At 46.3% G+C, this 27,620-nt stretch overlaps 12 protein-coding genes across 12 annotated transcripts; 5 read left to right on the forward strand and 7 right to left on the reverse strand.

The window, feature by feature from the left end:
* Nucleotides 1–27: 27 nt before the first annotated feature.
* egl2 (putative endoglucanase) lies at nucleotides 28–1,441 on the reverse strand (the record flags this gene model as incomplete). The annotated part of the gene is made up of 5 exons (XM_056729413.1): nucleotides 28–773; nucleotides 820–917; nucleotides 964–1,028; nucleotides 1,081–1,292; nucleotides 1,348–1,441. The coding sequence occupies 5 exons, from the start codon at nucleotides 1,439–1,441 to the stop codon at nucleotides 28–30; spliced, it is 1,215 nt and encodes a 404-aa protein (XP_056575228.1).
* A 1,537-nt stretch (nucleotides 1,442–2,978) lies between these two features.
* On the reverse strand, nucleotides 2,979–4,610 carry cbhB (putative 1,4-beta-D-glucan-cellobiohydrolyase; the record flags this gene model as incomplete). The annotated part of the gene is made up of 1 exon (XM_056729414.1): nucleotides 2,979–4,610. One exon carries the CDS (start codon nucleotides 4,608–4,610, stop codon nucleotides 2,979–2,981), a length of 1,632 nt encoding a protein of 543 aa, XP_056575229.1.
* A 1,071-nt stretch (nucleotides 4,611–5,681) lies between these two features.
* Nucleotides 5,682–6,542, forward strand: N7517_011692 (formyltetrahydrofolate deformylase; the record flags this gene model as incomplete). The annotated part of the gene is made up of 1 exon (XM_056729415.1): nucleotides 5,682–6,542. One exon carries the CDS (start codon nucleotides 5,682–5,684, stop codon nucleotides 6,540–6,542), a length of 861 nt encoding a protein of 286 aa, XP_056575230.1.
* A 2,765-nt stretch (nucleotides 6,543–9,307) lies between these two features.
* N7517_011693 (NUDIX hydrolase) lies at nucleotides 9,308–9,901 on the forward strand (the record flags this gene model as incomplete). Its single annotated transcript, XM_056729416.1, has 1 exon — nucleotides 9,308–9,901. The coding sequence occupies one exon, from the start codon at nucleotides 9,308–9,310 to the stop codon at nucleotides 9,899–9,901; it is 594 nt and encodes a 197-aa protein (XP_056575231.1).
* A 431-nt stretch (nucleotides 9,902–10,332) lies between these two features.
* N7517_011694 (uncharacterized protein) lies at nucleotides 10,333–11,094 on the reverse strand (the record flags this gene model as incomplete). Its single annotated transcript, XM_056729417.1, has 3 exons — nucleotides 10,333–10,423; nucleotides 10,474–10,902; nucleotides 10,952–11,094. The coding sequence occupies 3 exons, from the start codon at nucleotides 11,092–11,094 to the stop codon at nucleotides 10,333–10,335; spliced, it is 663 nt and encodes a 220-aa protein (XP_056575232.1).
* A 95-nt stretch (nucleotides 11,095–11,189) lies between these two features.
* N7517_011695 (uncharacterized protein) lies at nucleotides 11,190–11,760 on the reverse strand (the record flags this gene model as incomplete). The annotated part of the gene is given in 4 exon segments (XM_056729418.1): nucleotides 11,190–11,343; nucleotides 11,393–11,551; nucleotides 11,567–11,623; nucleotides 11,681–11,760. The coding sequence occupies 4 exon segments, from the start codon at nucleotides 11,758–11,760 to the stop codon at nucleotides 11,190–11,192; spliced, it is 450 nt and encodes a 149-aa protein (XP_056575233.1).
* A 1,639-nt stretch (nucleotides 11,761–13,399) lies between these two features.
* On the forward strand, nucleotides 13,400–14,348 carry N7517_011696 (uncharacterized protein; the record flags this gene model as incomplete). The annotated part of the gene is made up of 3 exons (XM_056729419.1): nucleotides 13,400–13,423; nucleotides 13,486–13,845; nucleotides 13,896–14,348. 3 exons carry the CDS (start codon nucleotides 13,400–13,402, stop codon nucleotides 14,346–14,348), a joined length of 837 nt encoding a protein of 278 aa, XP_056575234.1.
* A 2,394-nt stretch (nucleotides 14,349–16,742) lies between these two features.
* Nucleotides 16,743–18,750, reverse strand: N7517_011697 (nucleobase cation symporter-1 family protein; the record flags this gene model as incomplete). Its single annotated transcript, XM_056729420.1, is given in 6 exon segments — nucleotides 16,743–17,186; nucleotides 17,237–17,961; nucleotides 18,067–18,086; nucleotides 18,100–18,323; nucleotides 18,429–18,499; nucleotides 18,645–18,750. 6 exon segments carry the CDS (start codon nucleotides 18,748–18,750, stop codon nucleotides 16,743–16,745), a joined length of 1,590 nt encoding a protein of 529 aa, XP_056575235.1.
* Nucleotides 18,751–19,457: 707 nt separating this feature from the next.
* On the reverse strand, nucleotides 19,458–20,066 carry N7517_011698 (copper homeostasis protein CutC; the record flags this gene model as incomplete). The annotated part of the gene is made up of 1 exon (XM_056729421.1): nucleotides 19,458–20,066. The coding sequence occupies one exon, from the start codon at nucleotides 20,064–20,066 to the stop codon at nucleotides 19,458–19,460; it is 609 nt and encodes a 202-aa protein (XP_056575236.1).
* Nucleotides 20,067–20,829: 763 nt separating this feature from the next.
* On the forward strand, nucleotides 20,830–22,353 carry N7517_011699 (M81 family metallopeptidase; the record flags this gene model as incomplete). Its single annotated transcript, XM_056729422.1, has 1 exon — nucleotides 20,830–22,353. One exon carries the CDS (start codon nucleotides 20,830–20,832, stop codon nucleotides 22,351–22,353), a length of 1,524 nt encoding a protein of 507 aa, XP_056575237.1.
* A 469-nt stretch (nucleotides 22,354–22,822) lies between these two features.
* On the forward strand, nucleotides 22,823–23,272 carry N7517_011700 (YjgH family protein; the record flags this gene model as incomplete). Its single annotated transcript, XM_056729423.1, has 1 exon — nucleotides 22,823–23,272. One exon carries the CDS (start codon nucleotides 22,823–22,825, stop codon nucleotides 23,270–23,272), a length of 450 nt encoding a protein of 149 aa, XP_056575238.1.
* Nucleotides 23,273–23,469: 197 nt separating this feature from the next.
* On the reverse strand, nucleotides 23,470–24,644 carry N7517_011701 (Concanavalin A-like lectin/glucanase subgroup; the record flags this gene model as incomplete). Its single annotated transcript, XM_056729424.1, has 3 exons — nucleotides 23,470–23,561; nucleotides 23,614–24,179; nucleotides 24,298–24,644. The coding sequence occupies 3 exons, from the start codon at nucleotides 24,642–24,644 to the stop codon at nucleotides 23,470–23,472; spliced, it is 1,005 nt and encodes a 334-aa protein (XP_056575239.1).
* Between the last annotated feature and the right edge of the window lie 2,976 nt (nucleotides 24,645–27,620).

The raw sequence follows: 27,620 nt of genomic DNA on the forward strand, positions 1-27,620 counted from the left end.
ATACCCCCTCTTGCTCCCCTGATTCACCTACAGGCACTGCGAGTAGTAGTCATTCTGCTTCTGGCAGGTGTACGGGCTGGCACAAGTAGTCGCCCCATTCCAGGTCGATCCACCACATTGTGCATAGTGACCTACGCCGGTGGTAATTGGCCCAGCTGTGGTTGTGGTTGTGGTAGTAGTAGCGACGGTTGTAGTGGAAGTGGTGGTAGTGACTGCGGTGGTTGTTCCACCTGAGCCACCTGAGCCGGGGAAATAATTTTTCAGGAGACTCATGTAGTAAGTATAGCCTGTGCCGGAAGGAGGCTCGAAGCTGTACATGTAGTCTCCCCACCATGGTCCAGCGGACCACCAGGACGCCCCAAGCCAGACATCGCTGTTCGCTTGCAAGTGATCGAGCATACCTGTCACGGCGCTTTTGCAGACAGAATTGGCACCCCCGGCAAATTCACCCAAGAAGGCCTTCTTGCCATTGTCCTTAAGCCACTTTGTGGCAGCCACAACTCGTTCTTGACCGATGGTTGAGCTAACGCAGGTCTCTGATGTTCCGGAACCGTCAGAGTCAAGATACTGGTGCATCTCGTAAATAATCAAGTCTTGTGGATCTGTCAAGGCTTTCATATTGTCATTGACAGTTGGCCATGTCCATGCGCCACTCCACGAGTTGCCCTCGACGAAAATGTACTGTGACTTGGCTCCTGCAGCTCGAATAGCGTTGATAGCAGCTTGATTGAGGTCCAACACCAGGGTTTGCTCTTCCGAATTGAATTCATTGTCTACAAAGTTAGTGTACGGCTTTAGTGCTGGGATAGTGTATCTCACTTGTGTCAAAGATGACCTTATCATTTGACGCGAATTCCGATGCGAGCGTCTTCCAAAATGCTGCAAAGTCACTAGTCGAGGTGATGATGTTGCCATAACTACCTATTGTCAGATGAATACTCCACGCAATGCAATAGAACTTACTATCTTCCAAAATTGTGAGGATCAATAACAGCATATGCACCGCTCGACGTGATATAGTTGACAGTCTGTTGTAAAATTGGCATCAGTCTTTTATGTGCGGAAGGCTACGACACATACACTTTTCAATGCAGCCAGGTAGGTCGGATCGGGACTCGACGTCAGAGTTCCGGGAACCAACCGCTCCATCGCGAAGGCAACGCGGAATAGGTTCATCCCTTCACTCCTCAGAGTTTGAATGGCCGAGGTCGATGGCCAAATATAATCGGTACCCAGTACTCCTGGGATGTTCCCACTCCCAAACTCTGCACCAGCTTCGTTTGCCCCGAACCCTATCCACGACCTGGTCAGATATCCAGCTTACACCAGGATTGTTACACTTCATACAAACAAAGGAAGATGCCCTTTTCGATAGGGAGGGTGGTGCTGCCATCACCAGGCCTGTGACGCCAGCTATGGTAATCAAAGAGGTATACCGCATTTTGGAAAGGTGATATTTCTCGAGGATGCTATGGAATGGAAATTCATCGGGAGGTCAAATGCGATTTATATCAAGTTACAATGAACAATAAGACAATAACGACAAGGACCTAACTCCCTGATCATGAATGGCCTTAGGACTGAAAACTGTGAAGCTTTGTGCAAAACACTTTAGCCTAGAACGTGAATCTTCAAGTTCTCGATTCGGTTTTTTTGCGGACCGCCACCCGAGTTAGAACAAGTCTGAAGAATATGTGAGAAAAAAAGAATGTATTCCGGATTCGGCACGGCATCACAAGTAAGGTTGGTGGCTGGAATGTCGGAGATTTGAGATTACGTGGGCGCTGGAGGCGTAAAACCTGAAGAATGAATATACGGGTACAGCGGAAAGTGAATATAATGAATATAATATAATAAATTAGTAGATATTACAGAAAGGCCAAGCGACGCTTGTCAGAATACCTAGCTCCTTTCAGGTGATACATCCGAGTCTAACGGAGATAATACTCACCGGAATAATATTGGGGGTAAGATTGACAGGGGTGATAGACCCTTATTCAAATAGATTAATAGTACCAGAACTAGAAGAATATAGTGGGATAAAACACCAACTAAACAGGAGATGATCAACAGCATTAAGAGGAGTTCGCATACAATCCCTGATCATAATGCTTGATTGCTAATTGCTATGTAGTTTCAAAGTTTTATATACTAGATAATGTAGATATTTCTTTTCTTCCCCAGACCTCGGTATAATAATCCCCGCAAATTGCAATTTCCCCACGAAATCACCAGATGTGAACTAGTTGCATGAAGTCAGCCCATATAATCTTAGCGTCTACTCAGAAAGAGGGAAGCGCCCAACGTGCAGGTGAAATAAACGTGGCTTGATTAGTCGGAGCAGCCTCCGGTTTCTGGCCTCCTCCAAAATGAACAAGGTAGCGCCACCACATGCAACTGGGTCTGGGGATATGGGATATGCCGTGCAGGACTTGTAAGATTCCTTAGTGCTGACATTGGAGTCCAACGGCCATCGGTTATTCACGGGAGCCGGATAAATCATCCTTGTTCTTAATTCCTTCAATATGACGGAATTTAGTTGGAAGCCGATACTGATGGGAATAGAAGAATAACAATGGATATGGTTGTATCTAGGTGGATAATGTATGGACAAAAGAGACTGTTCGAAAAGGCAAATAGATGAGATCATATGAAGCATAATATGATATTGTGGACAGTTTATACAGTTTAGAACTGTATATGAGGAAAGGAAGGGTGTAGAAGTCTACTATGGGGTGATCATACTACGGGGTGATCATGTAGAATAAGACCAAAGACAAAAGAGAATTAGAACTAGAGAATAGAAAATAAACAGGAAGACGGATTTCAATTTCAACAAAAGGAAACTCTTAAATTCAAAAAATAATGTCAAAAACTATCAATCTAACAGAGACAAATTGATCCAACAGTTCCTAAGCTTCTTGTCTTTAGCTTCTCCCATTCTCCAACTTTCCACTCAACTCTTAAGGATGGCCTATCTACAAGCACTGCGAGTAGTAGTCATTCGACTTGACGCAGGTGTAGGGGCTGACACAGGTGGTTGGACCAGTCCAGTTAGCTCCACCACACTGCGCAAAGTGAGGAGCGCCGGTGGTGCTCGCTCCAGTGGTAGTGGTAGTAGTAGTGGTGGTTGTCTTGGTAGTGGTTGCCTTGGTAGTGGTGGTGGAAGTAGTGGTGCTTGTGGCCTTGGTGGTGGTAGTGCCAGAGCCTGGGTCGGTCGAGTCGAAAGTCGAACCGAGAGGACCAACCTTGATGTTGGAGTAGACAACGTAGGCGTTGGGGTGGTTAGCTTCAACATCGACAGGGTCGCCAGAGGAGATATCGCAGCTACCACGAGCAGCACCGGGAGTAGTGGAAGAGGCGTCGGTCGGGTAGGTGCTGTCGAGCCACAGCATGTTGGCCGAGTGGTCGTCCCAGAGACTCATCACCAGAACCATGCCATCCGCAAGACCGGCCCCCATGCCGGCCATGCCGCCATGTTTAGCGAAGACGTCCGTGTCCTTGAAGGCGGACTTCTGAGCATTGCAGAAGGAGTCGGTAATAGAGTTGCCAGCGACAGCGCTGACTTTCGACACAGACTGGGGGATAACCTTGCCATCCTGCACGTAGAAGCGTTTGATTTCCGAGAGGGTGCCGGTGGAGGTACCGTCATCAGTGATGAACTGAGTGACCACAGTGAAGGGGGAGGTGGTATCAACAATCTTGTCCGGACCATAGAAAGCCTGGTCACCCATGCGATAGGCGTTGAAATCACATCCATCAGGGTCACAAGTACCACCATAGCGGTCACTGCTGTATGTTCCGCCACAGGAACTTCCAGTGCACCTAGTCTGGGCTGGGTCATCGCAGGGATGGGGCGTGAATGCAGTGGAGATTGAGTTGGCCTCCCAGATATCCATCTCGGCACAGCAAGAGCCGTAATTACCAGTACCAGCGTTGACATCGTTGGGAGACGGCACCCAGCCTTCAACGTTGGCCTGGCCGTTGATGAACTTGAGGTCACGGGGGCATTGCGCATCACAGTAACCGGTACCGTACTTAGCACCGGCTTTGTTGGCAGGGTATCGTGCCTTGCCACCATCTTCGTCCATGGAGACAAAGTAAAGCGCGCCGTTCAAGCCACAGGGAAGGTTCGAGACATCGACATCGAAGGTAAACTCCTGATTGAGCAGCTGGAACATTTCGTACTTGTCATCATCCGCCATCAGGTAGAGACGCGAGCCAATGTTCTTCTGAGACGCCTGGGTGACGAAGTTCAACCGCAAAGAGCTGCCACTGGCCGTAACACCATAAGTGCCCTGGTAGTCGGCACCTTCTAGGGCACAATTCGTGGCACAGGTGACATCATCTGGGCAGATAGTTTTATCCCAGTCATTACCAGTGTAACAATTGGTGTAGCCGGCAGTGTTGTGAACCCAGCGCCAGTTGGCGTCGACGACAACCTTGCCGCTTTGGGGAGTGCAGTTTCCTCCAGCAGTGCACTTTTGCCAAGTCAAGGAAGGATGGACTTCAGGCTTGCTTGTGCCCACCTGCTGTGCGTGTGCAGCCCCGAGAAAGGCGGCCAACAGCAGGGCATTTTTGTAGATCTTGAAGGAGAGAGCGGAGGCCATGATGTTCAATGTCGACGTGTACCGGGTTGAGATCTTGATGAATTGATGGGGGATTGGAGACTCACTTGGATATAGAGTCCTTTTATATTCCAATGGGATACGGTATTCATATTGAGCTTCAGGTTACGGCTCTACGGTCCGTATGACCGCATGACGATAACATGTCAAGTTTCCCAATGGAGATGTGCAAGAAACACTCCGGGGACACGGGGGGCGTTCCCCAGACCCCGCGACGGGCTTCAGTAGATGGAGTGGTTTTCGGAGGAGGCGTCTTGGGTCTTGGTGGCACACACCGAATTGGCTGTGAAGATTCCCTCGCTTGAAGGGAAAAGGTGCATGCTGACCGCCAAACTAGGCACCTACAATGCAACTAGATCGAATTGAAACCCATTGGCGGCTAAATGGCCAGCCTCCAAATTAGGTAGGGACAACGCCATGTCGTCTACGCCTTGACGTGGGGGAGAAAATGAAACATGGCATATCCGGATTAGGAAAATACCTCAGATCCGTGACCAGGTAGTCACTCCCCGGATTCTGCAGGAAGTAGATCGCGGGGGCAGACTTCGCCCCAATTCTCGGTAATTTGCGTTGGCTGCACTAGCTAGGTGCAGTGCATTAGCGTATTCAAGGCAATTTAGTTTAATCACGAGCAAGAATTCACTGCCGAGCACAGGCCTGCCAATTTGTAGTCTTATGACACCGGTGTAAGTGAGATGGATACATAATTTTGGTGCCGAGTGGCTTTTTCGCGCTAGAGAAACAACTATAGAATTCGGCGATTTATTGTACTATTGAGTTGAACATTTTGAATTGAATCCAAGTCCCAAAGGTATGCAAGAGATGAAGAATCAAAGTGAAGATCAAAGTGAAGATCAAATGAAGATCAAGTGAAGATCAAAGTGAAAGCCGATCCACTAGGCGGCCACCGGGGTAGGTGGGAAGTAATGCCGGCAGATGAGTCATCGCCGAAACCGGCAAGTGGGAATCACGAAAAAAAAAAAGAAACAATCTCTCTATATTCTCTTAGACATTTGAAGGATTATTAGCGGATTCAACACCGTTTCATTTAACATGGCTTCTAGCTTCATTTTGACCCTCTCTGGCCCTGACCGTCCCGGTATCGTCCACGCGGTCACTGCATTCCTCGTGCAGAATAACCTCAACATTATCGATTCGTCGCAATTCGGTGATCCTGCCTCGGAGCGTTTTTTTATGCGCACACAATTTGCGATTGCAAGTGGAGATGAAACTCCCGAACTTGAGAAACTGCGCATTGCGTTCGAGCCCACTGCCCAGTCATTCTCCCTGAACTTCGAGATCAACCCCACTGTGAAAAAGCCCCGCGTGCTGATCATGGTCTCCAAGATTGGCCACTGCCTCAACGACCTGCTATTCCGCCAATCCACTGGCCAGCTGAGCATTGAGGTGCCTTTAATCGTTTCCAACCACCCGGATTTCGCTACTCTCGCGGCCACCTATAATATCCCATTCCACCACCTCCCCGTCACCGCGGATACCAAGGCGCAGCAGGAGGCCCAGATTTTGGAATTGGTGGGCCAAAACAACATTGATTTGATTGTGTTGGCTCGATATATGCAGGTGTTGTCCCCAACCCTGTGTTCCGCCATGTCCGGTCGCATTATCAACATCCACCACAGCTTCTTGCCCTCTTTCAAGGGTGCTAAGCCATATCACCAGGCCTATGACCGCGGTGTGAAGATCATTGGCGCCACTGCCCATTTCGTCACTAGTGATCTAGATGAAGGGCCGATCATCGAACAGAACGTCGTTCGGGTCAACCACGGCATGAGCCCCAAGGAGCTGACCCATGCCGGCAGTAACGTGGAGAGCAATGTGCTTGCCACTGCTGTCAAGTACGTGACAGAGCGCCGTGTGATCTTGAACGGCCACAAGACTGTTGTCTTCAACTAAGACATTGAGTCGCTACCAACTCTGTGATTTATATTGCCATATTGCACATTTGGCCATCATTAAATCATCCCCTTCAATCCTTTTTGTGATACCTCTATGATCAATATTATGGACCATGGGACTACCAAGAATAGAAAATTTAAAACGAAAATAGATTTCGAGTTCCAATGTATATATATATAGTCTAAAATACAATGACGCAGTAGACTTCGCAGCCCCAAACCGTAGGGTTGGCAATACTCTTAAGGTTATATTGCCGCCTTCTATCTTATAAATTTCTATTTTCATCTTTCTATCGTTCATCGTTTATCAGTTTCACTCACGCTCAGGTACCAGCGGTATAGGCGCCAACTGCCAAAACCCTATTTCTGGTAAATATTGATGCTTTGATGCTTAGCTTTGGCCTGGCGGCCTGAATGAAAGACGGGCAGAAGAATTAAAATACCTGAATTACCATGACACTTCCCTTTATTATCAAAGTAGCCTGATCTTGCTAGCGTTTACAACTATCAAAAATGAAGCTTTTCATCTCCATATTCTGGGTCGTCTGCAAGTCCTTAAATATGCAGATACTACCATTTGTATGGAGATCAAAAGTTTCAATTTTGACTCTTGCAACTCGTCCAAGAAAGTCCAGATATCTCACTTCGTATGGGATGAAAAGCTTCATTTTTGGATGAATCATTTACATTACATTATATAGGGCGGTGTAAGAAGCGGTCAATAACTAGATCAAATCAGGCATTAAGGCATTAAATAACGTAATCGGTAAGCGAGTCGGCCATGTAAGCCAGCCGGCCACCCAGCCCAAAACGCGTCCATAGATTAGCACTTAGTCAATTCAACCGCGCACCATGCCACCAATTCGCTCCCAATCCTCTAGCAATTCAGCAGAGCAAGAGGGTAGGGTTTTATTAGCTATTGAAGCTTTTAAAAAGAAAGAAATCTCTTCAATTCGCGAAGTGGCACGCGTTTTTAACATACCACGTTCAACACTTCAAGACCGACTACGTGGCCACCAAAATCGCGCGATTTGTCGCGCAAATTCGCATAAATTGACCGAATATGAAGAGGAATCTCTTCAAAGATGGGTTCTCTCTATGGACTCTCGTGGATCTGCCCCCCGGCCTTCTACTGTACGAGAAATGGCGAACCTTTTACTTCAACAACGTGGAACCACCCCGGTTATTTCGGTCGGCGAAAAATGGGTTTATAACTTTGTGAAACGACACCCTCTCCTCTCATCCCGATTCTCGAGACGCTATAATTACGAACGTGCGAAGTGCGAAGACCCGAAAATCATCCAAGGGTGGTTCGATCTTGTTCAAAAAACAATCCTCCAATTTGGAATCCACCCCGATGACGTTTATAACTTCGATGAGACCGGCTTCGCGATGGGGCTAATCGCTACAGCGAAGGTGATTACAAGGAGCGAATTCTACGGCCGGCGCTCGCTTTTACAACCTGGAAATCGCGAATGGGTGACTGCTATTGAGTGTACAAATTCGTCGGGTTGGGCCCTCCCTCCGTGTATCATTTTTAAAGGCAAAGTCTTTATTGAATCATGGTTTGATGGCCTTCCGGATGACTGGCGATTTGAAGTTAGTCCGAACGGTTGGACCTCTGATGAAATTGGACTTCGTTGGCTTGAAAAGCTCTTTATTCCTAGCACTTCTTCGCGTACGAAGGGGGGTATCGTCTCCTAATACTCGACGGACATGGAAGCCATTTGACCCCTAAATTCGATGAAATTTGCGAGCAAAATAAGGTTATACCAATTTGTATGCCTCCGCACTCCTCTCATCTTTTACAACCCCTGGATATCGGTTGTTTTGCTGTGTTAAAGCGATCATATGGTCGGCTAGTTGAAATGAAAATGCGGAACGGGATCAACCATATCGATAAACTTGACTTCCTTGAAGCATACCCCCTCGCACGAATCGAAGCTTTTAAATCGGAGACTATTAAGAATAGCTTCGGAGCAGCTGGCTTAATACCTTTTGCACCTAATCGAGTGATCTCGAAGCTAAATATCCGTCTTCGAACCCCGACCCCCCTCCGAGTAGGGGGAGCGATTGGGACCCAAAAACGCCCTCGAACTACGTGCAATTACAAAAGCAAGCTTCGTCAATTAAAGCTTTACTTCGTGCTAGATCAAAGAGCCCTCCGAGCCCGCTAAATTGCGCGATAAACAAGGTTTTAAAAGCCTGTCAAATCACAATGCAGTCCGCCGCTTTACTTGAGAAAGAAGTGAGCGATTTACGCGCCGCCAACGAGAAGCAGAAGCAAAAGCGGACTCGGTCTACGAGGACGATAGTCCACGAAGGAGATCTTTCAGTCCAGGAGGTTCGTGAGCTACGTGGGGAACCATTCGAGGCCCAAGTTGCACGTATCAATACCTATCGTGAGCAGGTATCGGAGGGTTTACAGCCACCTATACGGGCCGGGCGAGCCTGTGGAATATGTAGGCAGCCGGGGCATAGGAGAGAAACATGTCCAAATAGATAAATGAATTTAGTTACATTAATTTAATGGCGTTGTGGCTATGATATATCCATTTAAACTTAGTATGTTAGACTGGGTGGCCGGCTGGCTTACATGGCCGACTCGCTTACCGATTACGTTATTTACTAGAATCGGGGTTTTGGCAGTTGGCGCCTATACCGCTGGGTACTCAGGCGTATTCGTATTTGGCGGGGAAGATGAAACTCAACATCTGCACTGCTCAAAGAAAGATTCCATTCCTATCCATCTCTCCAACCAAGATGACCTATACTGTTGCTCCTCATCTCGAATACTTCACCATCCCCCTCCAGGACTTCGCGGCCGCGCGACCTGAATTTGAAGAGTTTGGTGTTGGCGCTTACATTTTCTCTCATGCCGATCCCACCCCGCGCATCCTTCTTCTCCAGCGTGCGCTGACAGACTCAATGCCCGGCTGTTGGGAGGGCCCCGGAGGCGCATGCGAGCTGGAAACCGACAAAACCTTACTCGATTCCCTTGTACGCGAAACGCTAGAAGAAAGTGGATTGCATGTGTCTCACATTGTTGACCTCGTCGCGGTGGATTGCTGGGAGCACCATCGCCGCAGTGGTGGCAAAGCCCGTATTACCAAGTACTCGTTTGTTGTCGAGGTTCAAGAGACCTTGCGATGGTCAGCAGGAAAACAGCAACCGGTGCCAACACTTCAAATACCTATTCAACTGGAGCAATTGGAGCACCAGAAATTCGACTGGGCGATAAAAGAGGATATTCTGCTTTCTGTCCAATCCCCTAACGGTCGATACAGATTCCCATTGCCCTTAATTGGCCATCAAGCACCTAATATCCTAAGGGCTTTTGATTTGGTTGAAGAATGACAGAGCAAGGAATGGTCCGTGGATCTCGCAGAGTGAAGTCTCAAAAGCGTATTCATAACACATCAAACTCAGCACGTTGCTCTCTTCCGCCCCGCGCTGTACAGATATTTTATAATTGGAGTTCTAGACCCTTCCTTCTCACACGTCTGGGTTGTTTTGCTTTTGCTTTTGCTTTTGTGTCTTATTTCCTACTAGAGAGTATCAAGTAAAACACGCGCACTACCACCACTTGTATAGGTGAAGTTAGAATGCAGCAAATGGGGAGAGGGACGATGAGTATTGTGACAAAAAGAAAACAGCTACTTCGTGACGGACATGATATATACATAAGCGAAGAAACAAACAGATCCCCGAGAGGACCCGCGAAGAACGAGGACGCCGGAGTTGCCAATGCTCAGTAAATCATATGACAAGTGAACGCTCGGCTGAGTTCATGAATTTGCCCTAGCAGTGCTGGAGCTGGATGCTGATGACCTAGGCGGGACTTCACCAGGCATCGGCTTGCGAGCCCACACTCTTCTCCTGTACTGGTCAGTCGATGAGGAGCTTCAACACTACAAATCAGAACTTACGCTTTGTGATAAGCATGGAAATAAGGGTTCTTGAGTTCACTGCGTATCTTGGCACAGTATACATGAACCTGTTCCTTAGTCCACGGCTCGGGGTCTCCAAATTTCGTTAACAGCCACATGCACCACCCCTCCATACCAGACATCCAGTGCTGGCAATTGACCATACCTGCCTCCTTGAATTTCTGGTCCCTGGGCCATGGCCCAATTGGCCATTTGTAGACCTTTTCGTGGACGTCCACAAACCCTGCGTTCTTGATGCTCTCCGACATGGTGAGGACGATATCGCAAGAGCGACCAGCGCGATCACCGCACGTTTGTAAAAGTGGACCCCACGAGGACAAAGCACTGTCGGCTGGGAGACTCCCATCGTCACTTGTGATAAAAGGGCCAGCCTCAATCTGCTCGATCCACCCACCAGGGGCCATTTTCCTATTATACAATTAGACTGGCTCCAAGACAACTCGGGTCTATAACGTACTCGAAGCAGTGCTGGTAGACACGATCCCACTCGAGAGAGTCAAATGATCCGATCATGTTGCGCATATGGATCAGATCAAATTGTTCGCGCCATGTCCATTCTTGTAGCACATCATCGACCTCGATGACACAATTGGGTGGCATCCAGGTGACCGGAGGGGGAAAAGGTCAACTCCTCGGACAGTCGCATTCGGGAACATATCAGCGACATCGCTATGAATGATAAGTATTTAACATTTTCACTGGGGTCGGAACAGTCCGGCGTACATGGCCCAAGTGCCCTTTCCGGTTCCAATATCGAGAACCTGTAGTGGGCGTTCTCGGTCGGTCCCGATCGGTGACCGAAACAGTGGATTGGGTTGATCCGAATCCATGATGAGATCCACGATATGTCTGCCACGATGATCAGGGGCGTGTCCTGGACTAGGATTGGAATATGTACCCTGCCTCATAGGTCTCAAATTGTTGCTCGTCAGACGGGACACTATCAAGAAATGAGTATATGTATGTTCTTGTGTGACATTTCAACCGCATACCAATATTCTTTGTTTGAAAGGGATTGATATCTATTCTCTTGTCAGATATCACCAAGTGATCTAACCTGTGAAGTCCTTACCGCCTCCCATTGTCCATCAACCCACGATATATTGATGATTTAATCGAGGTTGTCTCCCTAATGCGGCGTAAGGAATGAAGTACAAGATATCCAAACAATCACATGCAAACTCACGAGTGCCAGTCATCGGGGCTATAAGCACACTCAGGAGGGTACAAGTCTGGATCTACCGCGATGGTCTCCATATTTTTCATTATAAATATATATATATATATATACCTGGAGCCCGAAGAAACACAATGGGGGGAGTATAGGGGAAAGAGAGAGAGAAGAGAATAAACTCGTGGAACACTAGAGAGATCAACATTGGAAACGTTAATATTACATAACCCATGGACCCCCGGGTCATCCATGGATCTTTTTTGACTTTTTCCCACAAGAAGATCTCTGATTGGTTAAGGAAAGTGCAACCTCTTGACGCTTTCCCTAACTGGGTAACTTCGTCAAACCTTGGAACCTGGTCCCGTGCCCCACACGGAAGAACTCTCACCTTTCCCCTGGATCTCCTATTGGTTTATTCACCTTTCATAGGGTCCACGGGTATACTCTGTATTCTCAATATGAGATGTACATATACAATATACACTCCGTATTTGTGCAATTTAAAGTACTTGTGAACCCTCTATAACTATATACTGACTGGTCAAATTCGAAAAAAAAAATACCTCACCTTAGAAACTCCCTATTAATGGAATATCTGACCAATTTGCTAGACTGGTACTACCTTTAAAATGACAATAGCCTCGACTCGACTACCTCGTGATGCTTCCATGGGCCGACATTGGTATCGCAATAGACGAGTTGTGTTGTTCTTCCGAGAGTTGCTATGCGGCAAAGCATGGACCCCGCCATAAACGCAACCTTGGCAATGTATGTAATCTGCACATCAAGGTTCGTTCGGTATTGCAGTACCCGTTTTAGAGCGGTGTATCTTCTGCCCAATAAAACAGTGCAACCTCTGTATAACAGTGAACTAATATTTAAGACCCATTGGCCCATTCACAGCTACTAGAATACTTGGAAAGTATCGACCAGGAACGATGCCTGAAGGCAATCCATCAACCCTCGACCAATTGGTTCAAATTTTAGAACAGACCCGGGGAATATATATAGACATTCCAGATCGTCAGTATGATTGAACCCATTTGCGCCACTTGTTCTGAGGCAGGATTGGCAACCTCTCCATTTGGACTTTCAGAAACTTTCCATTCCAAACATTGCTCTACAAGACCTGGAGTATATCTCAACAATCCTTCGCACCGATAATACGAAGCAACGGGAGGCTGATGTCCTGACCGATGTCCTGACCGATGTCCTTGGGATTTGCTACCAGCCAACCATGTTAGGGGGCCTAGGAATACATAAGCAAGATTCTTTCACAACGCAACAGGAATCGGAAATATTGTTCCTTGTGGATGCGTGGCTGGAATCACTCAATTCAGCCGACCGAGAAAAATCAATCCCTTGCCTTCTAACACAAAGGCCGGAAGGCCGCCGAGGAATGACTACGAGTGAATAAATATTTGCGATGCATGATTTAAACCACCGAGGATTTGTGGTTCCAGGCGACATAATTCGTGTTTGTGTTGATTGGGTACTTGCATCTGAGGTGTCTTGGGCAGTAGGTTTGCTTTCAGAGGAACCGTGAGATGCGGGCTAATTGTGAGTCTCAAGGGAATGGAAAGCACCTATAATCTGCTGGGAAAACCTGGAATATTCCGAAATGATCGCTTCTGGCTTTCTGGGGACCATGTTGTTGATCCAAGAGTTAACAAACTACCTCAAGTACAGGCGCTGATCAGTGGAAGCGAGAGAGCGAAGCACACTTTCAAAATGACGGAATACCAAGGCATGAACGTCCGTTTTTCCAGTTTTTTTTTTTTTGTACTTACTCCAATTGCTGAATCACACCTATAAAGTACACTATTCTCCACACTGAATTCTACCGAGAGCGCGCGCAACCCGGAATGCTGGTCGTTGGCTCAGATTCACACACATGTCCATCAGGGGCAGTAGGCTGTCTCGCAATTGGACTGGGTGCTGCGGATGTTACTTTGCCTTTGGTTACTGGGGAAACGTGGTTCAAAGTCCCGAAAGCCATCAATATACGCCTGGTTGGAACACCAAAGCCAGGGATCGGAGGTAAAGATGTCATTTTGTACATCTTGCAAGTGCCAAAACGGAATACTACAGCATCTGATAGAATTGTGGAGTTCACAGGCCCAGCAGTCAGGCATTTATCCCTTGATACCCGCTTCGCAATCTCAAATATGACCGCGGTATGTCATAGCCATAAATCAGTTGGGTCAAATTTACTAATGTCTGACAGGAACTTGGTGGCATTACTGACCTATTTGTGCCAGATAAGATTACCCACAATTTCATCAATAGACGCAAACTTGCTCAATACAAATGCCCCACGACGTACTTCAAACCCGATACCGATGCGAAGTATGCCGCAGTTCATGAGATCGACCTTACAAATGTGGGGTCTTTTATAGCACGTTATCCCAGGCCGGATGACGTGGTTCCAGTTACAGAAGAAGAGGGAATAGTGCTGAACGGATGCTTTATCGGGGCCTGCACTACGACGGAGGAAGATCTGATCATTGGTGCTCTAGTAATGGAACAAGCAATGAAAAGAGGACTAAAGCCTACCGCAAAGGGGAAGAGAAAGGTCGTTCCCGGTTCAATGCCAATACAATATCGCCTACGGGAACTGGGGTTATGCGATATATACGCAGATGCAGGCTTTGAGATCGGTATCCCCGGGTGCAGTTAGTGTCGGCATGTCAGTCGACCAGGCCGCGGCAGGAGAGGTCTGGATTTCCTCTCAGAATCGAAATTTCGAAAACCGGATGGGAAAAGGTAAAGAGTACCATTTAGTGTCATGGGATAGCGGATTAACACCACTGATTTAGGGTCGATTGGTCATCTCGCATCTGCAGCTACCGTCGCAGCATCATCCTTTGAGATGAAGCTAGTGGATCCCAGTGATCTGCTTGCTGCGATTGATTTACACCGATGGAGCCGTCTTAGGACAGCAAGTATAGATTTGGATGCAAACTTGAAGAGTGATCCGGAATATGTTGAGCCATGTGATTGTGGCGATTATCCTAGTGCCATGACACAGAGACAGAAAAAAATAGAGAAAAAGCGACCAGATAAAGACGGAGAGAGACTGACAAAAAAGGCTCCAAGGCAAAGTACAAAGACTGGGAGATTTCATCGACACGGATGCAGTGCGTGTATATCCTTTCCTTGTATTTGTGGCGTGCCAATGCTAATGGTAGTCTTCAAGCTGGCCCCTGCGGAGATTCCGATTGGCATGAAACAAAATCAGGACGCTGGAATGTCTTGCCTGATACATACACATCCAGAATTCCGTGAACGAGCCCAGCAGGGTTTTAATATTGTTGTTGGTGGTAAGGGGTTTGGTTACGGGTCGTCCCGTGAACAAGCAGTAATGGCATTGTTAGGCAGGCCAAGTCCAACAATCTTATTGATGAATCCAAAATTTTTGACCAGAAGTTGCTTTCAGGATGCAATGTCCAATGTGTCATAGCCAAATCGTTTGCGTTCATCTTCCAACGCAACATGCCAAGCCTTGGGCTCCTAGGTATCAATCACAATGGAAGATGAATCCTTCTTCCAAGTTGCGAATGATGGAATTTCGATATCCATCGATCTGAATTGAAGAATCATCGAAATTGACGGTAAGATGTTTCGATTCAAACTCAGTCAGATGGAAAGCGAGATATTTCAATTTGGCGGGATCGCTTCGGCTTTTGGGATCTTCGGGAAAAGGCTCCTACAGGCAATAACTCCAGCCAAATTTCCTTCAAGCCATAAGAAGGAGACAGTAGAGCTGCCGGATGAAAGGTTAAGATGGTAACTATCGTATCCAATCTTTCCACTTTAGTCCTTCCATTACGTCTCGGTGTGGAATAGGCCGGAACAGACAGAAGAGGGGAGGTCATTGATGGAAAAAAAGGAGATTTGGAAGGATCTAACCTATCAAGAGGCCCCAAAAGAGGAAACAGGGTGCTACCACCTTCCATAGTTAGGCCCTCAGCAATAATCAAGCAAATCTGACATGCCTAGTATTTAGTACCATTTTCAGTAAATCGGTGCTTATGATTGTCCCGAGAGGAATAGTGAATCGGGTGTTCTCGGCCATCGATAGTATAACCTTTTTTCGTAAATTAATTAGACTCCGGTAGCAGCATTTTGTTTCCTCGCATTGGACGAGATCATTTCCCTGCGTGTCAAGAGGTCCGGGAGTTGATCATCCGTGCCCATGTTCACGGGTAACTCACTGTCTTCGATTCATCAACTTGACATGATTTCTACGAACGGTGACAGCATCCAATAGAATCTACACTTAGCACATCGCTATTTCTCGCAGGGTTGGCTCAACATCGATGGTGCATTCCGCAGTACCTTCGTGGTTGATTGGTTTGATGGAAGGATGTTCGAACTGCCATAGAATATTCAGAAAGACCGTAACTATCGTGTCACCCGGGTCATCATAAGCCTGCGAAGCTCGACGGCTTGCGGTAGGGATTGCCAAGCCGCTGTGACTATTGGACGCTGTCACATATGCGGTCAGAATGGAGTTAAGCACAATCAACTGAGGTATGTATACTCCATATAGGAGTCATAGCCAGAAGGTTCACCAGGAAAAACCCACCCTGACTTAGTGCATCTTCCTGGTCAGGGGTGTAACGATTACTCGATAGAAATACCTGTCAGTGAAGGTCAGTGGGGGCAACGTGCTTTCCGCGGGGAAGGCCACGAGGAGAGCCGGCAAATTTCCACTACGTCCTATCTTAATGAAATGAAGTTGGGAAACTCTACCGCTGTACGCATCATATTTGGTTCCTAGTTTTGACACTAGGTACGATGGGGAAGGAGAACACCGTTTCTTGTTAAATGTAAAGCCGAGGTGCATTGTGGGGTGAGAGCTGAGATATATTTGTGCTCGGCTATTCGGATATTTATTTTGGGTCTACACTGTTGATTATGTATGGACTAGAATTGAGCGTCATGTTCAAGTAAAATATCATTGATTCATCATACTATATTGCATAGTAGCGCCCCTTTTCAATCCAGGCCGAATCATGACGTTAATCTCAGCCACATCGACTTCGTTCGAAATTAAAATCCATGATCTTCAAACATCTTCCACCTTCTTCTCGTCTGCATCACACATATGATGTGGCTCATAGGGTATCTCGTTCCATGTGTCACTTGCCCCAGGGATAGGAACCATCCAGGCTAGGACCCAATACACTGCCCCAGAGACAATGAACCCCGAAAAGTAGTTGACGTTATAGATGTACTTGGCTCCCATAGGAACATCGACACCAACGGCGCCAGCAAAGCCAACAATGTTGATCAAGATGCCGCATATGTATGCGGCATACCCGTGCCATGAAACCCCAAATGTTCCGTAATAAAGACCATCTCCTTCAGCGCTATACAGCGCTTGCACGTCAAGAAACCCCTTGCGGACTAGATAGTAGTCACTAGCCATGACCCCTGCGATAGCGGAAAGAAATACCGAATACGCAGAGAGGTACAGAGTGAATTTACTCGAAGATTCAACCAACGTCCACTAACAGTGTATTAGTGTTTGGGGCACTATCGGATTTTGGAGTTACTCACAGGACACATGGCAAGACCGATTGCCGCACACAGATATCCCCCCCGTCGGATCGTACAAAACCGAGGAAGCAGGGCTGTGAGATTAGTACCAGCTGACACAGAGTTGGCGGCAATGTTTGTTCCGAGCTGTGCTAGGGCAAACCCAGCTGCAATAATAAAGATCCCAAATCGCTCGACAGAGCTTGCATCCTGCAAAAACATACCAAGAAGGGTAAGAGGGTTCCAAACTGCTTGACCAAATATGACACTCGATGAAGAAGAAACAATGATCCCGATAAATGATGTGACGGCAAATCCAACAGGAATTGTGATGAGCTGGGGCCATAGTGCGTCCTTAGGGTCGCGAGCATATCTCGTAAAATCTGGATTGTTGATGACCAGGGCAGCAAAGTTTGCGATGCAGTTCAGAATACTTTTCACAAATGCCCAGGCTAAATCACTGCCATGCGCATTGTTAGACTGGTCAATTATCGGCCCAAGTCCGTGGGCTCTAGCAATTGCCCAGCCAAAAAACGCAATAGCACAAGCCGGGGAAAAGTATGCCTTGACCGTAAAAAGATGCCGGACCTTGTAAATGGGAAACCAAAGAGCCGGCAAAGACATTAACCAGAAAATTAGGAAGCTAACAAACTGCTTGGTGGTTACCCCCGATGAAGCAGGAATTGTATCTGGAAGATTGTTGTAGCTTGGCCAGATAGCAGCAATCATCAAAGTCACACATTCACCTGAAAGTTGAAATAATTAGTTCATCTATCAGTGCTTTTCGTCTTCAATAATAGATTACCCCCTAGATAGGTCTTTTTTTCCCACGTAGTTAGACGTGAACGTACGAGTAGGGAAATTTGCGTACCTGTACTCCATACCAAATCACAGCCATCGCTGCTCGGTTGATAATTGGCCAAAACGAACCCCAAATCCCAAATGAAGCTCGATTGGTCACTGCGAAAGGAATACGATAGATGGCACCAATGCGACCTAACATGTAAACAAAAACGGCTGCCATAGTATAACCAATCCAAACGCATAGCCACGACTGCCACCAAGACAGTCCATCGACTATCATCGAGGATGAAATCATCCATGTGTTCTGCCAAAGAGAGTTAGATATACTAATGCATGCTCAAATTACGAGAACGAGCGAGGATCATTCCTCTCTTGAAGCCCTAAGTAAATAATATCAACGTAAACTCACCACATTCAAGGAATCCGCAATCCAAAACGCAACAAAATTGAGCCATCCCCATTGACGGCGTTCTGGATTAACTAAAGGCAACATCGAAAGACGAAAGTGTCAGTTGTGTACAGATTGATGGTGAATAGATCACATTGAACTTTCTTCATGAATCGCAAGAACATGATTTTAGGCGCAACTAATTGATATTTGGAAGGTCACTGGCCGTAGTCTCACCGGGTCGAAGATCATCGTTTGTCAACATCAGCTGCGCTGTTGATAACCCAGGCTCCACAGGCACCTGGACCTTGTTGAGCCAGAACTTCAACTGGCCTAGAGTCATGTTGACAACAAAATACTCTTGATTAAAATATCAAGATGCTCAAGCGTATCAATCGTGGTATGATAATCAAAGTGAAGTGACACCAAGTTTGTAGCTAGGAGACAATTGGAAGAAGGTAGGCTGGTCGTAAAAAATGAAAACAAAGGAGGGATGTTGGCCTAATGTACTGTAGTTAAGGTGACAACATCGATCTACAGAGCATAACCTCTTACGGGTTATGTAGGTAGATCTCAAAGTATCGCAGTTTTGCCGACGGGCATATAAAGTCTAACCCCGCAGTTGGGATGATCTTAACAGCAAGTATAGCCCATTGACAATAGATCATAGGTGACACGCTCAATGGTTGCGTAAAGCCGTGCGATTTTAGGTAATACATGTTCTTCCCCCGCGGTCCGATGAGGTCGAGCTTGTTTGAGGTTGTAAAATATCCTTACTGTGTTTTTACCGAGTTAATTCTAGATAAATAACATACTAAACTAAGAGAAAAAGGGATAGAACAAATCAGTACTATACTATAATGTTGAGAACAATGTATTAAATACCTCGATATTTTCGTGTCTTTCACAAATTAGGAAGGCAAATAAGAACGAGAAAATAAGCGCACAGCTTGGAACTGATATTTTAGATTAGGCTTTCCGACTCCTTGCCAGAAAGAAATTTAAATTCATATCTAGGGATTTATACGCGCAATATGTATATGCGAGAAATCATGATCTCGCCTGTTCATTCCCCTCGACCTCCCGGGCCCGGGATATCTCATCTTTCATCTTAAACACCTCATCTACGCAGGCCAGCTCCTCTGAAACCAGGAGAGCAGCGGAATGGAAGGCCGTGGCACCGGTAATCATATGGAGCAAGCCTATGTTTGATGCCCTCACACCACCTCCAACGATGATTTCTGGAACTTTATGGTTGTGAAGTTTTCTACCCCCTTGGAGTTGCGTTTGATAACGTACTAGTTTTTGCAACTTGTCCACACACTCCGTTGCTTTTGTTCCTGAAGGACCACCATTGGTCAAAATCGACGCAAAGCCACACTCCGTGATGTCGGCCAATGTGGTCTCCCAGTGGGATTCGGGGATGAGATCAAAAGCGCGATGAAATGTGCAGGGTCGCCCCTCAGCTAGTTGGACAAGCTGCTTATTGCGGGATACATCAACCCACGAGGCATTTGGATCACACTTTTGTGGGGATCCAGTCAAAATCCCGAAGACGAAACCGTCAGCCCCGCAGGATTTGAGAGAATTGAGAGTTTGTTTCATCACCTCGAAGTCATATTCATCGTAACAAAAACTATTGGCATGTGGTCGAATCATCGTATAGATCGGTATTTTGATTTGTGATCTCAATTTTTGGAGAACCGCTAGGTCGGGAGATAGCCCACCGAGATGGTAGTCCTTGCATAACCTCGAGGACGATTAGTGATAGAATGGAAGAAGATTTCACAATCAAAGAAAGAAAAAAAAGGAAATGTATGGTTTGGGGCAAATACATTAAGTGGTACAGGGGAGCCCCAACTTGAATATAATACTCACTCGATACGGTCCGCTCCTGCTCTCGTAGCAACTATGGCCGATTCTTGATTGAAACACGCAATCTCTAGGATTGGTAACTGTCGGCTAACGTCTCGACTCATGATGGCTGGTTTGAAGTCAGGTGTGGAGGACGGGATACGTGTGGGAAGAGGAAAGTTTTGTAGTGCGATTGGCGGGTCACCTGATTGATCTTTGAAGCGAGCCCAAATATCGTATCTTAATTATTTGGAGGTGATGGTCTTGTTTTGATTATTTACATCTCGTTTCTGCTGACTCGAATTGACAAGTTGCTCTCGATATTGCTATATATCTTTTTTTTTCTTTTCAGATTGTTAGGGAGAACCTGACTTTCTAACATTCTAAGAAGTACAATTTATATATATATATATATAAATCTCTCTGATATCCCCTTGACATGTATCATCAAGGAAATGCAATGCAACTCTTATCAAAGCGGGGAAATTGACACGATTGCCGTGAATCGGAAACAACTTGCAATACTTCACCTTTCTTTAAATTTCTCATCACTATAATTCTTTCGCCAATGTCTCGACCAATTATCGCAATTGCAGGACTTGCTTGTGAGACCTCGACATTTTCCCCCGCTCGGACACTCGGTGGGGCATTTCACCCACGCCGCGGCCCGGAGGTGGTCGCGGAGTACGATTTTCTGCATCATGGCACTCAGCTTGCAGAAGCTGCAGACTGGAAGGGAGCACTTATCGGGCATGCCCTACCAGGCGGAGTCGTGGTGCGAGCCGATTTTGAACAACTTGCCACGGAAATCCTGGAGCGACTGGCTGCAATAGTCGCCTTAACCCCCATCGATGGACTATGGTACGATATCCATGGCGCAATGTGTGTGGAGGACATGGAAGACGTCGAAGCAGAGCTTCTCCGGCGGATTCGGACTGTTATTGGCCCAGACGTTCTGGTCTCGACATCTATGGATTTGCATGGAAATGTGTCTAGAGAGCTGGCCCACCAGACTGATCTGATCACTTGTTATCGTATGGCGCCCCACGAGGATGAGTTGGAAACAAAGGAAAGGGCGTGTCGCAATCTTGTCCATGTCTTGACTTCGCCAACCGACACTGGAAGAGGGACTAGACCCTTGAAAGCATGGGTCCCAATTCCCATCTTGCTGCCGGGAGAACAGACTTCGACGCGTAACGAACCAGCGAAAGGCCTGTATTCGCTTCTTCCAGAAATTGAAGCGATGGATAATGTCCTCGATGCAGCCATATGGGTTGGCTATGCGTGGGCAGATGAGCCACGAAACCATGCCGTGGTAATGGTCACTGGATGGAACAAGGCTGCTATCATTGGAGGTGCGAAGCGACTTGCATCATTGTTCTGGCGTGTTCATAAGGACTTCCATTTCGTTGCCCCGACCGGGTCTTTCTCTGAATGTATTGACAACGCGCTGGCATCCTCAAACAGGCCCTTCTTCATATCTGATTCAGGGGATAATCCTACCGCTGGTGGATCAGGCGATGTGACCTTTGTCTTAAATCAATTGACAAAGCGACCGGAGTTTTGGAAAGGTACCGGCTTAACTGTGATTTACGCCAGCATTCCAGGACCCGAGGCAATTGAAGCTATAACCAAGGCTGGTGTGGGCACTACGGTGACGGTCACCGCCGGGGCGCAAGTCGACAATCTGCACGCTGGGCCTATCACGATGACTGGACGTGTTCATTCCATTAGGCATGGAGATCGCGACGCCGAAGTTGAAGCAGTTCTACAGGTTGGAAGCGTATTTACTATCCTGACCAAATTCCGGAAGCCATATCACCATGAGAGTGATTTTATCGGCCTTGATCTTAATGCCCGAGCGGCAGACATCGTAATAGTCAAGATTGGCTATCTTGAACCAGAGCTGTTTGACATGGCGGCAGACTGGATGCTTGGTTTGACACCTGGGGGTGTTGATCAAGATCTACCACGTCTTGGGCACCATCATATCCGGCGTCCACTATGGCCCTTCGATAGAACGTTCCATACAGCCCCAGATCTCACCCCACAGCTAATTCCGTTCTCGAACGTCGATTTGGAAATGTGTTAAGAATCAATTGCCTATCATGGTATCTGGTTGTCTAAGATCCACGCCTAGTGGTTTAGATTGCCGGAGTATCCGCAAAGTTCTTTCCCAGCACTACGTACATGTCTTTGTTTCCCTCGGTTCCTTGACCCAAGACACTACCAAGCTGTAAGCATAGTGCGCCCAGTCTCAGTATCCATTAGCGCTTATTTGAGCATGTGGACCAATTGAAAATTATTTGATTATGAATGTCATCGCGACTTTGCGAACATGATGTCTTATCTGGAACGCCACATTAATTGTGACTCATTCGGGTTCTACTTCGTATTTAATAATTTTGGGCCACGCAAAGAACGAAATACTCAGCACTTGAAAAAGAAACCATTCTTCTATGTACCCTCTAGAAGATCCATTTGCCTAGTACTGTCATCTGAATTGTCGCTTTTGTGATGTTTGCTAACGTGATAGCTGAGAACGCGTTTCTAGCTTTACTATGGCTTCTAGGCCAGCGAAAACTGGCTTTGTCACCTCATCTCCGTACGAAGAAAAGATTGGTTACTACCGCGCCATCCGCCATGGCAATCAGATCTTTGTTTCCGGAACTACAGCGGTTGATCCCCATTCTCCGGTTAATGCACCGCAAATTCTCCACCCAGAAGATGCCAAACAACAGACATGCGTTGCTCTGAAGGAGTGTATTCGAGCTATCCAAGGCCTCGGTGGCAAAGGCCCAGAGGATATAGTTCGTGTCAAGATGTTTGTCAGTCGCCACGAGGACTGTGAGGCTGTGGGACAAGGATTTAGTGAGATGCTAGGCAAGCATAATCGGGGTGGAGATGGTACGATAGGAGCTGCTGCAACAATGATTGTGGTCAATGGCGGTTTTATAAATAAGGGGATGCTTGTTGAGATCGAAGTAGATGCTATTGTGGAGCATATTTAAAACTAGGTGTTGGGGCATGGTTTGTTTGGGTCAACAGCGCACTTTCCATCAATACAGTCCCACAGATCAGATCAGAACACTCTTCACTAATTGAGCATACGACATCTATGTGGCAGTCAATACCAAAGAAACATCTAGAAGCTAGATTTGATTTAGGTGAACCATACCTAGGCAATGGGTCATTGCCAATGGCCCTCCTATTCGCACGTCTCTGTCAAGTCATTGCCGCAGATTCCATTTACGCAGTACCAGGGATCGGAACAATCGTTATCGTCAACGCAGGTGGTGCCTGTGAAGAATCAATGAGCGGCTGTGGAGCTTGGGGGTGAAGTTTATCCTACCTGCACAATGCCCCTCCCAGGCACATGTAGTAGATGTGGGTGCCGACGCAGTCGTGGTCTTGGTCGTGGTTGCAGTTATATGGATTGTTCTTGTTTGCTTGGAGCTTGTGTTTGTTGTGGTTGTGGTGCTGCTTGTTTTCTTCAGGGTAGTTTTGGTGGTAGTGGTTGATCCACTCAATCCAGCGGCCTCCTTGATATCTGACAACGACGTCCCAATCTGGATTCGGTAGACGTAACTATCAATCCCCGCAACCTCGCCCCGATAGATACCGAACTTCGGTTCAGTCCGTCCAGGGAAAGTGTTTGCAGCCAACCGAGTGGTTCCAGATGTAGAGAAAGTCTGCATCTTACCATCGAAGTATAACTCGACCCATCCTGGACTCGCTGTGTTGATCACTATACCGAACGAGTACACTGTATTTGTCTTAAGAGTCTGGGACCATTGGTGCTCACGTCCCGTGGAGTATGACGATTGGTATTGCAGGTGGATTTGACCACCTTTGAACTCCAGGCCCAGTGGAATATTAGCCCCGCCGTCTGCAGCATTGTTGGCAGCATATTCCTTGCTACAGTAATCAGTTAACAGAATGGACCATGCAGTATTGTTTTGAACACAAAGGCAAGAAGGGGATGTTAGGAAAAGGAAAAGGAAAAAAAAACGACGAAGGAAAAAGGAAACCGTACAATTGCCAGACCATCAAGCTTTCCTCGATGTCAGAAAGAGAAAATTGATATCCAATATAGTATGTCTGATCCGATGCCATCTTGCGCGACAGGGAGTGGTATTCCGCCCGAATATCACCTTCAATCCGATGGTAATGCAACGAGGGGACTCCCTTCGGGTCTGCTCCAAGCTTGATGTAAAGATCATCAGTATTGGAAGAACTGGTATCACCGCGGGCTGCTTCGAGGTTGCGATTGCCAAGCATAGAGGGATTATCCCCACGAGCAGCGGAGAAGTCCAACAGAGATGACGAGAAGACGCCTGGAAGGTATAATACTAAAAGGCACAAGTAGGGGTAAAACACCATACTGAGAGAAATATGATTCCTCTGAATTTCGAACCAGAGATTTGGACTGTCTGAATAATATTTGCCTAAAATACGAAACCCGCTCGAAAATGATGACCTCTTTATGGTCAGTTTATGACCCTTCACAGTCTATTGAAGGGCATTACCTCTTTATGGTCACTTCACGGCCCCTTTACAGTCTGTTGAAGGGCATTACCTCTTTATGGTCATTTCACGGCCCCTTTACAGTCTGTTGAAACGCATTGCCCCTTTCTGGACTAGCCTCACATGTACTTCGTCGATCCTCGCTCCCCTATTTAGAGCATTGACTTTAGCCGTCTAATCCATTACCCCCGGAGTCCAAGGTTCGTTCATAATGTTTTGGCTCGTTTACTTAAAGCCTTTCATGTGAACAAGTCGGCAATACTCTACAACATCGAAAGGGAAATATTAGTTGCTAACTACTATCACTAGTCTGCAGGTGACACAATAGGGTATGAAGATCTCACCATAAGTTTGCATATTTCTTTCTTTTTAAGATCACTTTCTTTTAAGTTGACCATTAGCCAAATGAAGATTTTCCCTGTGTAGAGTCGGATTGGACAATAAAGCACGGCCACGCCACTTGAGAACCCTACCTGCCACTTCCGCTATAAACCTTGAGAAATGCTACGGACACTGACATTATCTAGCGACACTACGGGCGACTAAGTGTGCCATCTGTTCATAACTCTCTTATTGGATAATATTTCTAGTAGCCGAATACAGACACAGACGCGAGCCTCTATATACAGAAAAAATCAAACTTACTGCATCTTCTCTTTTCAGCGCCTGACGAGTGGTTAGTACCCAACTAAGATAAAATTCACCGTGACGTTGGTGATTCACGATTTACTAGTAATTCCTTTTTGATATAGTCGAGTTACAGACTACAATCCATATTATTTCCTTTATTTAGGGATTAGCTCTATTAACAATATCGCATCCCGTTATAAAGGCGTATATGGCACGTCTATAGCCCACAGTATTAAGGCTATAATGACTTGTCTTCATCCCTTTTATCTAGTCCAATATAGTAGCGAACCACTTTATATAACTAAATAAAGTGAAGGTTTTCGTTAATTATAGGAATTAACCAAATCTCACGATATTAACTAAAGATAACTATATAGCGCTTATAACAATTTTTATTATCTGCTATCTAAGTATAATAGTATATTATAGTAGAGTATAATGGTGTGAAGGAGATCATATATAAATTAATAGTAATATTGATATATCTATGGATATATTAATACTGGTAAACTAAAATATGACTCCTAAATCGCCATAAATCATGAGATAATATAAGATATCATACTATGACTCACTATAAATAGTGAGATAATAGAGATATCATCAATTATCCTATATTTGCCTCCTAAATGGTCTATATAAAGGCACTGTTTTACTCTTTAATCTATATACTTCTTGATATACTTAAAATATACATATCTTTATCTGCTATTTAGGATAAGTATTACCTCTAACATTACATCCTATATAATATAATTATATAAGATATTACTTCTAGTTTGAGCTTCTAGGCCTCGGAGTGCCTGTTGGTGTCGTCTCCCCAGAGACCATCTGAGTGACAACTACTGTATTGTGGACACACACATTGATGAATACAAACTATTTGATTCTCCGTTCCCGGGTGCTTTCCCTTATTATTCGGTCTCACAGTACGATCTATAGATCTAGTGCCTCTTCGTCCAATCATATAGAGCTAAACATGGATGTTCTGAACCGCGTGTCGCCTGTACTATCACCGCAAAGTTGTCGTACCACACGATTTCGTTTACAGTAAAGTACTGCTGCCAGGAAAAGAAAAATTCGCCCGGCTCCTTCCCGAATCAGGTTTCTATACAGTAACCCCGCGGGATCCCTGCCACTGTTCTCGAAGTACTAATATATGTTCACATATCTAAGATTATGCTCTTCCTAGAGGCTAAAGTTGTCTGGGATCAGCGCTCAAAGCTCGTAAGAGGGCCAAGAGACATGCATAGTTGAATACCTTGTCAAAAATAGGCTCTGTGGGTGATACAAAACTGCCTCCATTGATAGGAATACGGCAACGGTCATTGGTCTAGGCATTGCCAGAAGACCCGATGTCGGGCGAGGTATTTATAGGCAAAGGCCTTTGATTGAGTTCCCAAGTTTTGGGAGGGCGTTGATGGCAAAGCTGATGGGCACGATGAAGCTTTCCAGCAGAAAAAGAAAAGTAAAGTTGACGGGAAGAATTTTCGGATCAAAAATGACTTTGTTCACCATCAATCAAGACTTATTGGAACACCCTCAGGTTAAAGCAGCCGCACTGTATGCCTCATTTTCAATACCCCTGCGTAAATGCCTCAAAGTTATGCTCTCATGATAAGCTGATCTAATAAGATATAAGAAAGTATAATCAAAACTGGCCGCTACTGGGTTACGTGTAGCCCGGAATATGGTCGCCTCATTGGGGCAAGCCCGATTCTACTGTAAGCTGGGATAGTTGGAGTGTAGAGTGAAGATGTACTGCCATATTCGAAAACACATTCCCCCGTGTCAGACGAGAATCTGACCCGCTCCCCAGCGAGTCGAATCTCTCCACAGCTTCTCCTGTTCTTCCCGGGGACTCTGTTGTACGCTACAGGTATAGTTCAATCCGATCGATTGGATGGAACTTCAGGATTACGAGTGTGTAGAGAAATTCAACGGATGGGGTAGATTCTGTTAAAGACTACAGATACTGGATGGGTCAAAGACTACAGATACTGGATGGGTCCATAGGACCTAACCTCACCACGGGCGGTGAACTCGTCTCCGCCTCTTTCTGCCCTTCCCCTCGGGCGTTTCAATGATCCGCCCGTCACCCCGCATACACTCGCAGATCGTTTCCCGAACCCTATCCTGAAACACGCTAGTCCAAATATAGTGCCACTGTCTTCAGCAAGTGTGCTTTCTCTCACCGTCACT

Source organism: Penicillium concentricum (genome assembly GCF_028827145.1).
Source record: "Penicillium concentricum strain IBT 3081 chromosome Unknown utg000006l_segment0_segment0, whole genome shotgun sequence".
Classification (NCBI taxonomy): domain Eukaryota; kingdom Fungi; phylum Ascomycota; class Eurotiomycetes; order Eurotiales; family Aspergillaceae; genus Penicillium; species Penicillium concentricum.